The 20525-nt window shown below is 51.0% G+C and overlaps 1 protein-coding gene across 3 annotated transcripts; it reads right to left on the reverse strand.

Annotated features, from left to right (window-relative positions):
* Nucleotides 1–3497: 3497 nt before the first annotated feature.
* Nucleotides 3498–20525, reverse strand: CCNT1 (cyclin T1). Of its 3 annotated transcripts, XM_037883794.2 has the most exons (9): nt 20305–20525; nt 19822–19903; nt 19031–19159; nt 18047–18107; nt 16457–16519; nt 15924–15969; nt 12260–12423; nt 11836–11906; nt 3498–9615 (listed from the first exon to the last, which is right to left on the reverse strand). In XM_037883794.2, exons 1-9 carry the CDS (start codon nt 20484–20486, stop codon nt 8221–8223), a joined length of 2193 nt encoding a protein of 730 aa, XP_037739722.1. In that variant the 5' UTR covers nt 20487–20525; the 3' UTR covers nt 3498–8220. The 3 variants fall into 3 exon arrangements, 2 of the variants coding, with proteins under 2 accessions (XP_037739722.1, XP_037739723.1); XR_006286668.1 differs by lacking the exon at nt 12260–12423 and having other exon boundaries at nt 9537–9615; XM_037883795.2 differs by lacking the exons at nt 3498–9615; nt 11836–11906 and having other exon boundaries at nt 12345–12703.

The raw sequence follows: 20525 nt of genomic DNA on the forward strand, positions 1-20525 counted from the left end.
GGACTGGGCTGGCGGGGGGGGAGGGTATGTATGGGGTGGGGCTGGTCGGGGGGGGTATGGCTATGGGGTGGGGGGAGGGAGGACAGGGGGAGGGTATGGCTATGGGAGGACGGGGGCTGGGCTGGCTATGGGGGAGGGAGGACGGGGAGGATATGGCTATGGGAGGACAGGAGGCTGGCTGGTGGGGGTGGGGGGGAGGACAGGGGGAGGGTATGGCTATGGGAGGACAGGGGGCTGGGCTGGCGGGGGGGAGGAGGGTATGTATGGGGTGGGGCTGGTCGGGGGGGTATGGCTATGGGGTGGGGGAGGGGGACAGGGGGATGATATGGCTATGGGAGGACAGGGGGCTGGGCTGGGGGGGGAAGGAGGGTATGTATGGGGTGGGGCTGGTCGGGGGGTATGGCTATGGGGGGAGGGAGGACAGGGGGCTGGGCTTGCCGGGGTGGGAGGGAGAGGAGGGCAGGGCTGGGCTGGTGGGGGCGGGGGAGGAGGGTATGTATGGTGTGGGGCTGGTCGGGAGGGTATGGCTATGGGGTGGGGGGAGGGAGGACAGGGGGCTGGGCTGGCAGGGCGGGGGAGGGAGGACGGGGGAGGATATGGCTATAGGAGGACAGGGGGCTGGGCTGGGCTGGGCTGGGCTGGCGGGGGGGGGAGGGTATGTATGGGGTGGGGCTGGTCGGGGGGTATGACTATGGGGGGAGGGAGGACAGGGGGCTGGGCTGGCGGGGGTGGGAAGGAGAGGAGGGCAGGGCAGGGCTGGGGGGGGAGGGTATGTATGGGGTGGGGCTGGTCGGGAGGGTATGGCTATGGGGTGGGGGGAGGGAGGACAGGGGGAGGGTATGGCTATGGGAGGATGGGGGCTGGGCTGGCGGGGGGGGGAGGGTATGTATGGGGTGGGGCTGGTCGGGGGGGGTATGGCTATGGGGTGGGGGGAGGGAGGACAGGGGGAGGGTATGGCTATGGGAGGACGGGGGCTGGGCTGGCTATGGGGGAGGGAGGACGGGGAGGATATGGCTATGGGAGGACAGGAGGCTGGCTGGTGGGGGTAGGGGGGAGGACAGGGGGAGGGTATGGCTATGGGAGGACAGGGGGCTGGGCTGGCGGGGGGGAGGAGGGTATGTATGGGGTGGGGCTGGTTGGGGGGGGTATGGCTATGGGGTGGGGGAGGGGGACAGGGGGATGATATGGCTATGGGAGGACAGGGGGCTGGGCTGGGGGGGGAAGGAGGGTATGTATGGGGTGGGGCTGGTCGGGGGGTATGGCTATGGGGGGAGGGAGGACAGGGGGCTGGGCTTGCCGGGGTGGGAGGGAGAGGAGGGCAGGGCAGGGCAGGGCAGGGCAGGGCTGGGCTGGTGGGGGGGGGAGGAGGGTATGTATGGGGTGGGGCTGGTCGGGAGGGTATGGCTATGGGGTGGGGGGAGGGAGGTCAGGGGGCTGGGCTGGCAGGGCGGGGGAGGGAGGACGGGGGAGGATATGGCTATGGGAGGACAGGGGGCTGGGCTGGGCTGGCGGGGGGGGGAGGGTATGTATGGGGTGGGGCTGGTCGGGGGGTATGACTATGGGGGGAGGGAGGACAGGGGGCTGGGCTGGCGGGGGTGGGAAGGAGAGGAGGGCAGGGCAGGGCTGGGCTGGGGGGGAGGGTATGTATGGGGTGGGGCTGGTCGGGAGGGTATGGCTATGGGGTGGGGGGAGGGAGGACAGGGGGCTGGGCTGGCAGGGCGGGGGAGGGAGGATGGGGGAGGATATGGCTATGGGAGGACAGGGGGCTGGACTGGCGGGGGGGAGGGTATGTATGGGATGGGGCTGGTCGGGGGGGGGGGGGGGGGGAGGGAGGGGAGGGTGCATTTTTAAGCAGAACAATCCTATGTCACTGCCAGTCCCTAAAAACTCCCAGAAGAGGTGGGCTGGTGGTGAAGCAGCCCAGCCCCAAGGCCGGGGCTGTACCAGAGCCCCCCAGGAGGGCACGCCAGGGAGAGGAAGAGAAGAGGAAGCTCACAGCCCCGTGGTCAGGACTTGGCCGAACCAGGTTCAGTTCTTAGCTGGGGGCAGGTCAGTGTCTCAGTTCCCCTTCTCCCCAGCCTCCAGAGGTGGGAGGACAATCAGCTGGTGCAGTGACAGGGCTTTTGACTCCTTCCCTGCAGGGACCCTTCCAGGCACAAGGGTAAGTCTGTCTGCCAAGCCCCTTCCCTTTCTCAGGGCGCTAGGGTTGAGTCACAGCCACCCCTTCTCACTAGGCAGAGGCTGCCCGTGCCTGCAGCCAGAGTGCACCAGGCCCTGCCCCAAGGCCAGGGTGCGCGTCTGTACAGCATGGCCTCAGACAGCAGGAGCAAGTGCAGAAACAAGTGGCGACTCTCCAGCTGGCTCCTCCTGGGCTCCAGGGTCTCTTCCATCCCCCTTTAAAAAGGAGGTTACCAGCCTCCACTTGGCACTGAAGAACCTGGACGCCCAAGCCCAAAGAACCAGTACCATGGACCCAGCTAGCCCCTCCTCAAAACGGGGGGGAGGGGAGAAAATTTCAGAACCAGGACAGGTTAGCTTTGTGGATTAAGACCAGCACGTCCTTTCACAGAGGTACTAAGATGCTATCAGGAAAGCAGCAACTTCACAGCCAAGCTAGGCAGGTTTCAGAGCAACCATCTTTACTTCATATCATGCGGCTATGAATAGCGTGCCTAGCTAGACAAAATACCCTGTCTTGGACCATTATCAGATGACAGAACAAGGAGTAATGATCTCAAGTTGCAATGGGGAGGTTTAGGTTGGATATTAGGAAAAACTTTGTCATTAGAAGGGTGGTGAAGCACTGGAATGGGTTACCTAGGGAGGAGGTGGAATCTCCTTCGTTTGAGGTTTTTCAGGTCAGGCTTGACAAAGCCCTGGCTGGGATGATTTAGTCGGGGATTGGTCCTGCTTTGAGCAGGGGGTTGGACTAGATGACCTCCTGAGGTCCCTTCCAACCCTGATAGTCTATGATTCAGAGTCACTGGGAGGGAAGTAAATTCCAGCTGTCCACTGCACACGCTAGGGTTGAGCCATTCCTCCTAGACTATAAATTCACTGTCAAGCTTGGCATGCTGGAGTTCCTTTTCTTGGCTGGATATCCAGCCTTCATGGCAATGAAAGCTCTGAACAGTGAATTATGCACAGCAAGAGGCGAGGAGCACACTAGTGCCATTACCGGCAGTTGGGGACTTCCTCTTTTTCTATACACAGAACAGATGAGATCAGGTAGGGTTTTGCCTCTTGTAGGAGTCTTAACACGTGACACTTCCCCAGCCAGCCAGCATGGCCAACCCCTCACTACCTCAGCCTTCAAGCTGGGAGGCTGACACTCCGCTCCCCACTTTCAGTATGGGAAACCGAGGAACAGCAACAAAGTCTGGGGCAGACTCAGGAATAAAAGCTAGGTCTCCCCCTTCTAAAGTCTGCACCTTAACCTCAGGCTGAGCCTATTTTCCCTTTGTAATTATCAGTTAAAAAACCAAGCAGCAACTGAATTCATTGACTCCTTTGCCTTTAACTTTTATTGATGTGGATAAATACAGAGAGAAACATACTTGACAGCAAGATCGCCAACACCTGTAGCCCCATTAGTTATCCAGCTTCCTGCTGGTTTGTGCACAGGAAGCTCTTCACATTTTGTATGGGGGGCGGGGGGGAGAGAAACAATGCAGTAGGTATCAGGAGACAGGCAACAGCAGCAGTGGAAGGGAAGGGAAAAACCCAAATTGGTCAGTTTGCAACCACAAGGCAGACCCTGAGTGAGAGATTGAGAGATCAGAAAACGCATTGATTGGGCTCTTTGGCTTGATGTGGGTTTAAAAAAAAATTTGAATCCAATCAGAGTTTCATATAATCACAGAAAGGAGAAAGCTTAGGAATGGTGCAGTTTATCACCCCCCAGCCCTCACTATGTACAGACCGCCAGTAGTCAAAGGTGTTGTGAAGCACCAGTACTTTGAATGCTGTCAAGCGTTCCTTTCGCATCCCAATAGCGGGGTGGCAGTGAAGGCTCAAGCCAGTTGTGCTCCTCCCAGACAGCCAGCATAGCCATGTCTGGAAGGGAAATGAGTTTACAATGGAATTGTAGCAAACTTGTCTCTCTTTTTAAAAAATAATGTCCAAAGTTTAAATATTTGTAACACTTCAGAATAGGATTAAATTGCCCTTCCTCTCTCCCCCCTGCAGTCATCCTTCCCTCCCATCACTTCCCCAAACAAAGGAATGAAGAATTTTAGACCATACACCTCCTCAGAGGGGAAAAGCATGTTGGAGTGCGACCAGGGTGCAGGGCTGTTATCTTCACAATCCATGTTTGCTTAGTGTCTATGTGAAAGAGAGCAGAGTCATGACTGCAGGAGGTTATCTGTGCTGTGGAAAGTTCGGGCAGAGCTTCCTTCCCTCACTGCAGAGGTTTCACAGACCCTATATTTTACTCCCCACCTTCTCAAGAAATATGGGGACAAACTGAATGTGGAAGAAAAGATTGGAACATTCATGGAAAGTGTCTGCTAATTTCAGCAGCACTGTACATTTCACACCCGGTGACAGTGACAGAGTAGCCTCCTTTGCACAGATATGGCGGAAGCCAGATTACTTACCCAGAGAGAGGCAATGCAGGAAAAGCAACCATCAAGTACTTAAGGTGGAGCAGCCTCCACCCCACCTCCAACATCCAGTGACTTACACCCATGCCATTCTTTCCACTGCCAGGAGGAAAGTCAGCTCATACCAAAGCACAGAATGCCAAATGAGTTTCAGTCAGGGCTACCTACTTCCATTTCCTGATCCACTAATGCCCACTCTTCCCATCACACCCAAGCTGGGCCCATAGCATATGGGAAGTCAGATTCTCTGCTCTATTACATGAGCACACCAAGAATTCTGGGTAAAACCTAGAGGCAATTTTAGATGGTAAAGCAAACACTGAATTCATGCATTTAAGAGTGCCTGAAACACGAGTGATTTCTCTACTCAGTGCATTGTGCTCTTTTTCCATATGGGATGTGAGATGCATTTTGGACAGGGATGCCAGAAGAAAGTTCCCCCATGATTCAAGCCAAACTCTTACTATATCTTAAAAAGGAAACCCCTGATAAATCATTTACCTTTTTATACTTTCTCTTATGAAAAAAAATTTTTTTTTTAAATCACACAGGGAAAGAAACCTAGAGAACAAAGATTTTTTTTTTTCCCCCAGAATTTGTCCCCCACAATCTTAACCCAAGCCCCATCCTTTAAAATATGATCCACCACACAGGAAAAATACCCACAAGGCCTGTGCCCCTTACATACCACAAACTATGCAGGATTCGCAAGCTCACACCTGTTGTGAAGGAGATAATTTAACAGTTGGGTTTCCCCCCCTCCATTTTTTAAGAGAGCTTGAAGTTTTACACAATCCACCAAACCAGGATTCTAGCTTCCTGGGTGATCTCTGTGGGAGCTGGCGGGCACTGAGCACTCTTGAAAGACTGGCCTTTCCACTGAGGGGTCCAAATGGGAACGGAATTCCGGAAGCCTGGTCATCGGCTGTACTTGTTTATGGCAGCGGGCTAAGGGCAGTGCATCAACCCCAGGGTTAGCTTTGCAGCTGGAAGTTCTAAGAAATGTAGCCATTTAAAAAAAAAAAAAAAAAATTTCCAGAAACTGACAAGACACCCCCCAGAGAAACGCCAGTCTGTTGAACCCTATGAAGGGTCTGCTCCATCCAACCCCTGCAGAGGAGGCTGCATCTGAATCAGTAAGCTAAAAATCCCTAAAAGCGAAAGGGCAGAGCTAGAAAGTGCCTATGTCCGTGATTAAAAGAAAGCCTCATTAATGGCTTGGTTAAAGAGACAGCTAGTGTGCCACAAAAGCTGCAGGTTAAGCAAAGACCAAATCCCTGCTGGGAGTCTCAGCGTTACATACGTAAAAAGGGAATAAAAGTTTTGCACGCAAAACCAGATGACAGCCCTGCACTGAGAGAGTCTCCCTGGCCTGGGACAGTGCAGTTCCAGGTTAAACAGAAAGTTAAAAAGACAGGCAGAGTTCAATGCAGGGGACATGAAGTTTCCCAAAAGCATGTGAAGCCAGTTTACTGGAAATTTGGAAAATTATAACCTGTGCCAGAAGAGAAAACCTCCAGCTTCTTGGGGAGATGAGTAAATGAAACAAAAAAGCTTGCCCAAAACTAGCTAGGGCTCCCCTGCTTCCCTAGCAGCTCTGGGTCCACATTCTGGGAGAGAGCAGCAGCAAAGCAGCCGCAGGGGTCCCTCAGCGAGCTACCCCTAGTGGTACCCTCCGGTCTGTGCCACACAGATGCAGGACTGACTTTTCTAGACAGCAGAAACTCAACTGCTCTAACAATGCTAACTGGAGACACAGGTAGGCTGATCCTAGAGTCCCTCCCTCAGCTAATCTGTATCTTGGTGCTTTTGCATTACATCAGCCAGATGCAGTGGGTCAGACTCTCCTCTGGGTAAAACTTGTGTCAGTCTGGATTGACTTCAGCAATTTCCCCCAGATTGACACCAGAGTAAGTGCAGAATCCAGCCCAAGCTTTACAGAGGACTTGTGCATTTTGAGAGGATGCCATTAAAAACCCGGACGGTGACCTGTCCCCAGCAGCTGCCTCAGATCCTAGGAGATGTCTGCGCTGCATCTTTGGCGCACATACTCTGCAACAGAACTAGTGTTAGCCAGCGGGTGGGGGGTTAAATGGTCAGATTCCAAGAGACTTGGGCAAATGCAAGGAGGATTCTGCATTAGGCAGAAATGACTAGGTCTCTTTCCAGCCACTGCCACCTGCGGGGGGCTCCCAATTACAGCCCCCAGAACTCAAGCCAGCTCCAAGCACGTGACCGCTTGTCTTTATGAGCAACTGAGCGGGCAGAAATACACAGGCAGCAACTCTGGCCCCAGCTGGCTCGGGGAAATACAGAGATTCCCAACCCCCACAGGAATGTCAGCCCAAGTGGGGGTCCCAGCCCCTTTTGCAGTGAAAACTCAAGTCACACACTGGCCTGACTGGTCCTTTCACATTCAACCTCAGGCCCCTAGAAAGGACTATTTCAAAACAGTTCACTTTTTTGCAGTTTTTTTTCTTTGTAACAACAAATATGAAGAATCTTATTCCATAATGCGACTGAAATACACTTTGAAGCACCCCCAATCACAATTCTGTTTCACCACCCTCCTGGGCACAGCACCTTCCCCCATCCCCAATCTCACCTCCACTATCACGCTTCCCCCCCCACAGGAGACTGGAGCGAGATCCCTGATGGCACCTTGCTGCTGCTGCTCTAGGCGGCAGACCCATCCGCATTTCAGCAGCCCCTTTGTGCTACAGCCAGCCAGACTCCCATCACTCTGACCCTGTAACCCCCCCTCACTACTGGCACATGGCAGACTGAATCAGTCACAGCAGTGGGGACTTTTCAATGGAACCAGCACGATCTGGTAGGGAACTGCCCTTGCCTCCCAGTGATACTGAGGTGCACAGGGATCCTCCCCTCCAGAGGAAGGAGGGACAGAGCCAACACCAACCGGTGGGTAAAGCCTTTTGCAAGGGGGAGGAGGTGGTCAGCACCAACCTTATTTCACAAAGGAGGAAACTGAAGCGACTCAGCCCAGGTAATGCCCCAAGCTGGAATTGCCTGGCTCCATCACCACCAGACCATGCTGCTTCCATTCATGGCCCTCTTCTTACAGGTCAGCTCCTGACCACCTTCTCTACACCACTCAATGCTCAAACGAGCCGAGGACAAGCCATGCAAGCCCTTCACACAAGCTCCCTCCCCCAGCCCCTGCAGCAGCGCTAGGGCACTTTACACCACCAGCCAGCTTCACAAAATTAAAGTGAACAAAATACTACGAACAGATATAACTTACTGTTTAAATTATTTTAAAAATGTCTTTAAGAGATTCTGCGACACGTTTTAGGTACCCCCACATCCCCGCCCCCACTGCAACGCCCAGAGGGGCCTCCGTTCCCAGAGGGGGCAGGCCCCTGCAGCCCAGTGGGATTCTGATGGGGAGAGTGAGGAGAAGGAAGGACATTTCTTATCCTTTCACAGCTTGGAGGACTCCGCACTCTAAGACCAATAAAAATAATAAAATAATAATAATAATAATAAAATAGTTTTGTGAGGCAGTGGGGTCAGACCACCCTGCCCCTCCCCTGCAGGGGGTGGCCCAGATTCCAGGCATGTCTATACAAACTCAGTAGTAAAAAGGACTTTACTTGGGCAGAGGAGGGAGGGGGGGAGGGGGTTCTGAGGGCAGTGGGGGTGGTCGGGGCTTGTCCGTGTTGGCAGCTCTGGAGCTCCCAGCGGCCCTTGGATTCAAGTACTCGCCATACGAGTGGGCAAAGTCGAAAGCTGGGGGCTGGGTGGGCTGCATACCCTGGGCGCTCAGCAGCGAGTGCAGCATGTTGACTGTATCCTGGTAGTCAATGGCCTGGTTTGCGTTGTGCCCATTAGCACCGGTGGGGCCTTTGTCCGATTTCCCATGGGTCCCCCTGGCTTTGCCGGCCTGGGGGAAGGGGAGGCCAGCTGTATCCAAGCTGTGCCCAGGAAGCTGGGTAGCCCCGGGGAGGTGGGCAAAAGAAAACTGCATGCCAGCAGCTTTGGAGCTCTTACTGATTTTTGGCTGGTGCTCATGTGCAGCAGCAGACGCCTCTTCCAGGAGAGGCCTTTTCCGAGAGGACCCAGACAAGCTGAAGCTTTTATGGGCCAGGCTGCCCTGCTGGCTGCTGTGTTTAGAGTCTCCTGGTCGCTTGCCCCCGGCGCCACTGGCCCCAGCTGCTGGCTGCACGTGCAAGTGTTTGTGCGAGTGATGATTGTGATGGTGGTGGTTGGACAAGTGGGCCTTGTGTTTCTCCTTGTGCTCCCGGCTCTTCCCGCTGCTCTCGTCTGAGGAGCTGTGCCGATCCGAGGCAGTCGGCACCTTGATGCGCATTTTGATCTCCTCTGGTTTCGAGGAGAGTTGTCTGTCCCCTCCTCCCCCTGCCACAGGGATCCTCAGCTTCAGGGCGGAGGCCTTGTCGCTCTTCTCCAAAGGAGGGCGCTCTGCGCTTTCAGAGCTGCCGGTGGGAATCTTCAGGACTGGGGAGGGGTTGTTCTCCTGCTGGACTTCCCTCTCCCTCTGCTGCTGGACCAGGAGATTCTGTGCAGCATAGGCGTACTGAGACCGCACGTTGGCCTCCATGTTCTCCAGCTGCCGCTTCTGTGCGGCCAGCTCTTCAGCATGCTTGGCGCGGTACTCTTTCAGCGACACCTTTGCTGAGGGCGCGCTCTTGCTGCTCTGCTTCTGGTAAGCAGCGCCATCCTGCTCAGTGGCTGCTGAGCTTTCGTTAGTCCTGTGAACCTGGCCAGCCTCTAGCTTGTGTGGAGGATGGTGGGACATCCAGTGCTCTGACTGAAACATATCCATACTGCTCAGATCAGTGGGAGAGTCCTCTCCATCTGGGAGGGGAGGCCCGGCTCCTGCAGTCGAGGAAGTTGACATACTCATTAAGCCTGCAATGTTCATGTCAGAATTGTTCCTGGAGATCATGCTGAGAATAGTTTGCTCTGAGAGGCACTCATCTTCTCCTTGGTCGTCTGCTTTGGATTTCTTGGCTGCTTGGGAAGCCTGAAATAAAGCAGCAAGAAAGGGCATTTGTATCTCAGTGGCTTTGTGTCACTGACACAGGCCCTGTTACCCACTCAGGGAGAAAAAGGGAGCAACTGCCACTGTGCAGAGTAAGCAGCAAAACTAAGGTGCTCATGATCACGCAGCTTCCCTCGTATTGGGGCTATCACACTAGATGGTCCTGCAACAAGTTGTACATCTCTCACCTGCTTCAGCACCAGCCTGGGGGATAAAACTTTTTGCAAAACACATTTTTGCCCCAGAAGAGACCACATGTTTACAAATACAGACAGCAGCAGAGAGCAACATGCCCTGGGGTGAGAGGCCCTAGGCGACTAGCGCCTGGCTGCGGGTTAGGGCTTTGGGCAGGTCACACCTCTATTGTTTAAGGCAGGGCAAATTTAAGGTGGTTGATGCCAATTCTTAAAAAGGGCTCCAGAGGGGACCCCGGCAATGACAGAAACCGGTGAGCCTGACCTCAGCGCTGGGCAAACTGTTTGAAACTATAGAAAAGAACAAAATTGTCAGACATATAAATTAACAAAATTTGTTGGAGAAGAGTCAACATGGTTTTTGTCAAGGGAAATCATGCCTCACTAATCTCCTAGAATTCTTTGAGGGGGTCAACAAGCATGTGGACAAAGGGGATCCAGTGTACTTAGATTTTCAGAAAGCCTTTGACAAAATCCCTCACGGAAGATTATTAAGTAAAGTAAGCAGTCATGGGATAAGGAAGGAAGGTTCTCTCAGGGATCGGTAACCGGTTAAAAGACAGGATACAAAGGGTAGGAATAAATGGTCAGTTTTCAGAATGGAGAGAGGTAAATAGTGGTGTCCCCCAGGGATCTGTACTGGGCCCAGTCCTATTTAAACATATTCGTAAACAATCCGGAAAAAGGAGTAGACAGTGAGATGACAAAACTACTCAAAATAGTTAAGGCCCAGGCAGATTGTGAAGAGCTACAAAAGGATCTCACAAAGCTGGGTGACTGGGCAACAAAATGGCAGATGAAATTCAATCAGAAAAATCGATCAGTTGATAAATTCAATGTAATGCACATTGGAAAACATAATCCCAACTATACATATAAAATGATGGGGTCTAAATTAACTGTTACCACTCAAGAAAGATCTTGGAGTCATTGTGGATAGTTCTCTGAAAACATCCACTCAATGTGCAGCAGCAGTCAAAAAACATCTAATAGAATGTTGGGAATCATTAAGAAAGGGATAGAAAATAAGACAGAAATTATAATATTGTCCCTATAAATCCACGGTACGCCCACATCTTGAACACTGCGTGCAGATGTGGTCGACCCATCTCAAAAAAGATATACTGGAATTAGAAAAGGTTTAGAAGAGGGCAACAAAAATGATTACAGGTATGAACAGGGCTGCCATATGAGGAGAGATTAATAAGACTGCGGCTTTTCAGCTAGGAAAGGATGACTAAGGGGGGATATGATAGAGGTTTATAAAATCATGACGGGTGTGGAGAAAGTAAATAAGGAAGTGTTATTTACTACTACTTATAACAGAAGAACTAGGGGGTCACCAAATGAAATTAATAGGCAGCAGGTTTAAAACAAATAAAAGGAAGTATTTCTTCACACAATGCACATTCAACCTGTGGAACTCCTTGCCAGAGGATGTTGTGAAGGCCAAGACCATAACAGGGTCAAAAAAGAATTAGATAAATTCATGCAGGATAGGTTGGGCAGGGATGGTGTCTCTAGCCTCTGTTTGCCAGAAGCTGGGAATGGGCGACAGGGATGGGTCACTTGATGATTCCCTGTTCTGTTCATTCCCTCTGGGGCCCCTTGGCATCGGATACTGGGTTAAACGGACCTTTGGTCTGACCCAGTATGGCCATTCTTATGTTCGTGTAGCCCTCATGGCTTCAAACATACAGGTTTAAAGCAAAGCTTAGAGGCCACAGAAAGTGGCACACAGCCCTCCCCTCTCGCCCATGGACGGGGAGGTGTTACACGCCTCCCGAAGGAGTGGGTTTGTCAAGCCCTGGCTAGGAAAAAAGCGAGCTCATCAATGAGTTTATTCAAGACGAATGAAAACAGAAATGTATGGTCTGTTAACCCTTAATATTGAAGTGCCCCTCCTTCCCCTGAACACTGTCAGTACTATAGACAACACAGCTCAGAAGCCAGACAGCAGACTCAGAGCCAGCGCAGTGGACAGCAGCCCAAGAGAGGAAATTCTTACCCGCCAGTTGCGGATGCGTTTGAGCCGGTTGGGAGTTTTCTCAAGAATCTGCAGGAATTCATGAGTCAGCTCTGCAAAGGGGACACACCAAACACAGACAAGAGGGTCAGAGGGAGGACGCAGAGCAGCCACAAGCCAGCAGCCCGCTGCTCACTGATGGGTGGAGCTATTCATGATGAGATGGAGCTATTTCAGGAAGGGAAATACAGTGAAGTAGCAGCACTGACTAGTTAAGCTCATCCCACTCCATGACTTCGACTGTCTCTATTGCACCAAAGAAGCTGCCACACTGAAAACCTTGGCAAGATCAGAAGCCCTTGAAGTCCATGAATTGGTCAGTGGCTGTGTCTGAATGGCAGACCCAGGAATAGATGCCAAGATAATAAGAGTGCCTTTTTGGGGGGGACCTTGCTCCAAAACTTACCGTCTAAGAGCTCCAGAGTTACAGTGCCATCAACGTATTCCCACCAGTGCTTCCCGTCCGTGGAGACTGGGATCTCCCAGTTGGACCACTTACAAGCCAGGTGGATACAGACGCAGGCCACAACGGGAGGGGTGTACTGCAGGCTGAAGGTGGTCAGGTGCAGGCTGACGTCACCAGCAGGGAGAGAGAAACAGAAAGCCATGAACTCCCAGGCCTGAACCTCAGCACACACAATCCCCCGCTGAACAGACACTGCGGAAGAGGTGGGCATGGTGGGAACGTTCCTGAAGGGAAAAGGACAATTCCTCCCCCAAGACATCCCTTGTTGTCAAGGCGTCTCTATGCACTGCCAAGTCACTTGTTACTTCCCTGTGCTGCTCAAACCAATTCATTTCCAGGCTTCTCCACAAGCTCCTCCCAACTCTGGGCTCTGGGGCCCATTGCCTATTGCAGGTGAAAAAAGAGTTAAGTTATGCTGGACTTCAGCCCAAGTCCCCTGAGGCCCAACATCAGAACCCGAGAGAAGCAGCGGGCAGCTGGGTTCTTGGCTTGGAAGTGGGCTCTGCTCAACCTGAGGAGAGATTCAGACAGCTCCATGTCTTCTGCTGAAGCAAATTCACATGGCTGGAAAATGCCGATTCCCAACCCAAGCAAAACTCCTGTGAAGTTAACGTGATCGGTAATGACACATGCACCATCATCATGAGAGACCCAACAACCAACAGTTCAAACAATAAAGCCCACAGAGACTTCCACTCCTGCCTCCCTCTCTCAAACCTTGGCTTCCTCAAACCACACAGCTTCTGAATGTCAATGGAGCTGGGGGATTAACAACTGCCAACTCAGAGAGACACTGCAGCACAGGACTGGGCCTCAACCCCCCTGCACACACACCCTCCCCCCCGATATGGCAAACAAAGCCTCAAATCCACTTCATAGAACAATTTGGAGGTGCCAGTTACATCTTCACAGTTAAGGTTGATCTCCATTTCACAGGGGTTCAACCTGTGCTTTGTATGAAAAATACATTGTATTTGCCCCCCAACTTTACAGCACCCACTCAAAATATAAGATTAGTTTCCTGAGAATTCCCTAGATTAATCTAATGGTTGTTAAAATATATTAAAAGCCGAGTCCTGTAGGAGATTTAGTATATGTTGGTCGTCTTCGTTCTGAATGATCTTCTCAGAATGGACTCTCCAAAACTTTGTTTTACTTAAAAATAAATCTAGAGCATGGCCTACTTTTGTACAAATTTCAGTTGTAAAGTAAGCGATGTCGTTAACCGTCACTGCAACTCACGATTATGATTGTTGTATCAGCCCCAAGCAGGTCCAGGTAACTTAAATGAGGTCACTGTGACAGATAACTCCACCAATCACGCCTCTACTTCCACAGCCAAGTGCCATGGGCTAAATCCACGGTTGATGCCTCAGTGATCTACAAGGGAGCCTGGTCTCCTGTCAAGAGTTTCCCCTGGTCTATTACTTGGCCCAGCTGTCACTGTTGCTTTGGGCATCAAGAAAACAGTGTCTAGGAAACTTGGAAAGCACCGACACTGGGCCTCACGGACAGGGGACCCACGCCCCACTCCTTTCACAGACACTGGGCTCACTAAACACAAGCCTCTAAACCTCTGGTCACTCAACAACAGACCTAGAAGTGGCAATTCTTCAACAAAAAAACTTCAAAACCAAACTCCAACGAGAAGCTGGAGAACTGGAATTAATTTGCAAACTGGATACCATCAGATTAGGCCTGAACAGAGACTGGGAGTGGTTGGGTCATTACAAAACCTAAACTTAATTTCCCCAATACTAATTTCTCCCTACTGTTACTCACACCTTCTTGTCAACTGTCTGTAACAGGCCACTCTCTTACCACTTCAAAAGAGATTTTTCCTCCCTTGGTATCCTGCTGTTAATGGATTTACCTCGCTAGACTGACCTCACACTTGGTAAAGCAACTCCCCATCCTTTCATGTATTTATACCTGCTCCTGTATTTTCACTCCATGCATCCGATGAAGTGGATTCTAGCCCATGAAAGCTTATGCCCAAATAAATTTGTTAGTCTCTAAGGTGCCAGAAGGATTCCTCATTGTTTTTGCTGATACAGACTAACACGACTACCCTCTGAAACCTGAATTAAGTCAACTGCCAATTAAGAGCCAGATCTGCCAGCATATGAGGGTTGCTATGTGCTGCTCTGGTGATGCAAAGCCGCTGTAATCAGTTTAACTAGCCAGTGGGTTCCAGCTGCTTTGCACTGTTCTGGTGTGCCAGTGAACATGCCCTTAAGAGTTACCATTTTAAAGAATGATTTATGGTTGATAGTACATATCCTCAAATCACTATTACTACCACACTGTAGCATCTCCTTTGTGTTTCTTGTTCAGTAAGTTCATGTCTGAAATGTGTCATTTAAAAAAGTTCCCAGATCAGGATTAAAAACCAGTTCAGCAGAGATCCTTGGAGCAGAGGTGGAAGAGAATTACTTCCATTTAATAGAATGGCAGGACAGAGGGGGACTTGCCCAAGGTGTGTGTGTGTGTGTCACACAATCAATCAGTGGCAGAGCAGGGAATGGAAGCAGCTTTTCCAACTGCAGCCTTATCTCCACTACAAACGGACTATGGGCATAGCCAGACCACAAGTCACCCTAATGGAGATGCAGCTTATACAGTTCCCCAGATAAGCTATGCCAGCAAAACGATGTCACTTAAGAGGTATGGTTCCCGCCCCCCACACTCCTAACCCTCAGAGCTGTGCAGGCAAGACTTAAGTATACCAAGCCTAAGCCCAAGTCCACCTGCTGAACCAGTCCTTTCTGATGCAGACACCTGCATACCTAAGGGCATGTCTCTGCCTTTTACGTTTTCCACTATATTGCCCTGCTTTTCTCCAACATCTCAACATCCCCTCCAGAATGAAACCTAGGTGTCTCCAATACACATGGTTGAAGTTAAACCACCTTTCACTGAACCCGATTCCATGCATTTGTATGAACTAATGGCTGCAAGAATTTCCATTTTTTACAAGCTTCCAATTTGGGCCTCTTATTGGTACTGGAGTTAATTTTTCAATCCTTATTTGAAAATCTGAAGTCACCTAAAGATCTTTTAAGAGAAAGAAGCCAAACTGCCTTAGTTCTTTTCTAAGTCCCTCTCTTCAGGAATAAATGTCTAGCATTTGGCAGCGTGCTATGCAGTGGTCTAATTTCTCACTGCTTCCTCGCATTCCCCCATCTATCTGCATCCACCTGCTGTCTTGTCAATTGCAAGGCTCTCTGGGGCAGGAGGCATCATTTGGTTCTGTTTGGACAGTGCCTAGCGCCATGAATTCCTGGTCCATGACAGGGCTCCCAGGCACTTCAGTAATGCGAATGAGCACTTACAGTCACTTCCTTCAAATACTCTTTAAAATCCGTTTCTTCTTCTAACTACCCAAACAGAAGTGTGCACTGTCCAGGAGCTGTCCCCTCATCCGCTGTAGATTGCTCCATGGGACAGGGACCCTTTCTTCTGTTGTACAGCACTAAACAATACCCCCCCACACCCCCCAAACTCACTAGATAATCCTCCAGAGTGTCCAAATGGCATTTTCCCCCCACCCCCCGATAAAACCCTCTGCTAAAAACATAGGAATCAATTCAAAAGTAACAACCTGTTGGTCGCCATGAAGTAGGAAGTTTGTGCCAAATCCTTGCTGGCTGGAAAGGGAAAGAAAAAAACAAGAGTTAGCTTGAACACTTTGGCAGAGACTTCCAGGGTACTAGTCTGTTAGAAGTACAGGCTTCTACAGGGAGTGGCCGCAGCAAGCACAGAACTGGATATGAAAGATCCTGCTGGTCTGATTTGTTTCAGTTCTGCCCCACAGCAACACAAAACTTGCATTTAACAAAACCACTGTGTTGTGCTTTACAGCAACTCAAAATTATACCCGTTCCCGCACCCATTTGCCACTGCAGCATCTTTACTTCAATGCTAGATTGAATGAAACACACTCTGTGGAGTGTCTGGGTAATTCACTGTTAATGAATGCTACCACCTCCTGCTTATACAGCCCTTTCAACCAAAACATCCCACGTGATTTCAACTCTGAGCTCTCTAGAGGAACCATGTCACCTAGCTCGGAAATACAGCCACCTCTGTGATGGAAGGTGGCAAGCGTTCAACAGCACACTTTAGGTCTCTTACCTCGCACTAGCTGCGTGCACTTCACCACGTGTGTATGGGGGTGATCAATAGTGATCTCGAACCCTGAAAGAATGGCAGAGACATGTGACCATTAGGTAACAAACACAGCATCCTCACGGTTTTACATATCGCACATGCCTCCTGCTCCTGGGGAGGCAACTCAGCTTCCCCTCTGCACTAAAAGCTCACACTTTCTGCTCAGAGGCAAGCAGGAATAAAACAGAAGGATCAAGCTGTCCAGTCACAAATCCTGAAGGTCACTGGTTTCCAAGCAGCTAAATTGCTTACTGCTGAAGAGACTTCACTGGAAGCAAAACACCTATTACGGATTTGAAGTAGGACAAAGCCTCTTGCAGCAGCTGGAAGGAAGGAAGGAAGGAAGGAAGGAAGGAAGAAAGAAAACTAGCATCTGCTCAAAGGAATTTGTGCCACCCAAAGCGCCCTAAGGAAGCAGTGTCTTCTTATTTGAGGGAGCCTGTAGCATGAATGTCAGACGAAGTGAAATCCTTGCTTCAGTTTTCCATTTAGTTCTGTAAGTTGTTTTTAAAAATGACAGCCCACGTGCTGAGCATCCACTTCTGTCCATTTACTTCTCACACCAGCACAGTCATGGCAGAACTGGGATTCTAGAAGAGGCAACTGGGAGGACTGAGCACAGGACAAGGAGCCAGGAATTCTACATGTCAAATGCTGACTCCAGAGCTACCCTGCTGTGTAACTGGCAAGCCACTTAACATCTGTGAAGTCTTGGCCTTCACAACATCCTCCGTCAAGGAGTTCCACAGGCTGACTGTGCGTTGTGTGAAAAAATACTTTCTTTTGTTTCTTTTAAATCTGCTGCCTGTTAATTTCATTTGGTGACCCCTAGTTCTTGTGTTATGAGAAGGAGTAAATAACACTTCCCTATTTACTTTCTCCACACCAGCCATGATTTTATAGACCTCTATCGTATGCCCCCTTAGTCGTCTCCTGACTTAGTCGTTTCCTGAATGAATCAGGAAAGACTGTTTTTTTAAAAAAAACAAAAAAAAATAGAAGATTCGTTTGGCTTTTTCTTAATCAACAGAAGCCTCTACCACTCAGGTGTCTAGTAGAGCCATAGGAAAGGCCAAATCTTAGACATAAAGGGCTCCATTAAAAAAAAAAAAACCTCCAAAGAAAACTGATGCTAGAAGCAACCTGATCAAAACATGAACGTTCATTCTAGGCTCCCTTTGCTACCCCAGAGCGGATTAATCCAGCGGTTGGGATAGGAGACAGAGTACCACACTGTTACAATTTATAACACTTGTACCCAGAGCAACTGGCATCCAAGCAGAACAAAACCTGCAGGGGACAGAAACGAGTCAAACTCTGCATGTTTAAGCCGTTATCAACTCAAAATAAAGTAAGTGAACCCTGAAAACACGTGTATGAGAAGAAAGTGGTGGTGTGAAAAAAGGTGGTTGCCTGGACTCTTGCTCTCCCATTGGCCAGCTGTGCATCTGCCCTCCAGCTGTGAAGAAGACTGGGGGGGTTAGACTCTCCGCTCTGCGGAACCCTCCTGGGTCTGGGATTCAAGTGGAAGCCCGTCCGCTTTGAAAAACTTACCCAGGGTCTGCAGTATAATGCTCTCTAGAATGACCAGGTCTTGAGCTTGCTGCAGGTAAGCCTGGGGTTGAGAGGACAGGCAGGTTACTCACGATGAGGCACGCTGTATAAAGCCTGCACATTTCTAACTCTCTCTCTCAGGGAGGCCAAAAAAAATAAAAAATAAAAATCAAGGGGGAATCTTTATCCCACTCAGTACTAGAGGGAACTGGCACAGATTCCCTCCCAGAAGAGAGAAAGCAGAGTGCTGGATGGATACACTCCCCTGCTAGTGTTCATTTGACATGGGTTGCTGCTGCTGCTGCTGCTGGAGCTACATGCTTTAGTCTCTCTCTCTCTCCATAAGAGAGTTTTAAACACAAAGGGACATGTCAACGTGAACAGTGTGGGTTAAAATTTAACCTTTTAATCAAATTTTTTCTACAAGCTTTGGCTCCTGGATAAAGCTTCCCCCTTTCAGCAGGGTTGGACACTCAGTTCCAGTTATGAAGGGCTGTCATGAGAGACGGGGAAAATGGAAACATTTTTAACAATCCCACCATTAGGTGGGTGGAGAGAGGATTGAACTGCACACACCATTTTCTGCTTTGCTACAAGTGCTATTTAACTCTGACAGACATGTCCACTCCCTACTCAGAAGCCTCTCATACAGACATGATTACATGGCACATCCGATTCTTTCGTTCACACCGGCATAGCGGAGGGAAACAGGAGAGATCACAGAGCAGAAGAGACAAGTCATCTGCTCTGAAGAAGCCTGAAAATTGTGCTGTACAATAGTGGTTGATTCGAAAGCTACATTCTGCAATGTAACCACTCATTTACAGAACAGATGGTTATATACTGGAGTTAATGAGATACTTTAGCCCCACAAGTTACTTATATTACCAGGATTCTACATTTCAGGATGCAGTACCCTTTGAGGATGTTCTCATCCCTCCCTCTCGAGCATGGAAATCATTCTGCTGGTGTCTGGCCACTTACCTCACTTCTAGTGTCTGGAGGGGTATCCTGAGGATGCAGGCATGCATGCGCTACCTTGATTACATGCTCCAGCTTACGAGGCTGTTCCTCCACCTTGGCTGCCAAGAACAGGGCTGCTGGTGCCACAGACTTCATGGAGAGAGAAAAACAAAAATGGTCTCCTGGTTCAAATATTCACAAGCCTACAGTGTTAGCGTCCAGATGGGGTCTGCGCAATCTTAGCACTCCGAAACCATTGTATTTACTGATTTCCTCCAGGCCTCAAATACAGAGATAAGGTGGAGATACAGATTTGAGGAGATGCTCTTCCAGTATCCCATTAAGATGTCTGTAGTAGGAAAATGTTATCCCCCCCCCACTTTTTTTTTTTTTAAAAAAAGTCCCTAAATGTTCAGGATTAAAGCTACAAAAAGTCAATTTCTAAGGCTGACTAGAGAGAACATTCACATAACAAGAAAGATCTTTTAGAGGTCCAAAGAACGTTCGCTGTGACAAAAGTACAACTACTGTCAATTACATTACAGCTTTTGCCCAGAGAGATCAGCCGAAGCTCACAACCTCCCCTCCCCGGTAGATCAGGGTTACTTCTATTTTACAGCTAAGGAAAGGAAGGCACAAAGAAGCGATGCACTCAAGGCCGCACAGCAGGGAGAAAGAGAACCCAGATCTCTCGACTCCCACTCTGGTGCCTGGGCCACAGCTCCCCCGAGACGCTGGCGGGGAAACGCTGATAACGAACATCGCGCCAGGGTTTCCGGGCCCGGGAAGGCGAGAGTGCGAGCGATACGTACGTTGCGATGGAACTGGGTGAAGGACTGAACCATGTAGAACCGGTGCATGTACACGATGGCGGTGTTGATGGTCAGCTGAGAGCTGAAGGCGTAGGGTTAGGGAAAAGCCGCCTGGAAGGGGTGCCTGCCCCCGCTTCGCCTTGCTGAAGGCCCTGAGCCGGCAGCCCCGCGGCCCGCCCAGGGGCAGGGCTCGCAGCGCCCCCCGTGCCCGGCGGCTCTGCGGGGTAGGTTTCCACACACGTGGCCCACTCGTGCGAGCTGCCCCCGCCTGGGCACGGGGGGGGCTGGATTATAGCGACCGGGGAGGGGCCCATATGTACCGGGCATCAAGGGACCCCTGGGAACCGCCGCAGGGAAGCCGCGTGGGACCGGGAAGCGCCCTGCCCCCCGCAGTGCCCGCCCCGGCGCCCGCCCGCCCGCCCTTCGGCCGGCCGCGCTACGCGAGCCCCAGGCTTCGCGGCCTAGCCCGCCCGGCGCGGATACACGTTGAGGCGCTGGCCCATGTCCTGGAGCAGGTTGGCCGCCTGCTGCCGGTAGGAGAGCTCCTTGTCCGGGTCGAGCCCGGCGCGCCGGGACGGGCTGCGCTCCAGCTGCTCCCGGCTGAAGTACCAGCGCCGCCCCGCGCCGCCGCCGCCGCCGGCCCCTGCGCTCGCCGAGGCCTCCATGGCGATCCGCGGGGCGCGCGCACGCCCCGCCGGGCGCGC

The sequence above is a fragment of the Chelonia mydas genome, chromosome 20 (assembly GCF_015237465.2).
Source record: "Chelonia mydas isolate rCheMyd1 chromosome 20, rCheMyd1.pri.v2, whole genome shotgun sequence".
NCBI lineage: Eukaryota > Metazoa > Chordata > Testudines > Cheloniidae > Chelonia > Chelonia mydas.

Bases quoted from the DNA above. Each gene is read 5' to 3' on its own strand.
- CCNT1 (XM_037883794.2), bottom strand. From the start codon at position 20,486: ATGGAGGCCTCGGCGAGCGCAGGGGCCGGCGGCGGCGGCGGCGCGGGG. The intron at 19,160-19,821 runs GTACGTATCGCT...CTCTCCATGAAG, and splicing joins TCACCCAGTTCCATCGCAAC to TCTGTGGCACCAGCAGCCCT. The intron at 11,907-12,259 runs GTAAGTTTTGGA...TCCCCTTTGCAG, and splicing joins AACTCTGGAGCTCTTAGACG to AGCTGACTCATGAATTCCTG.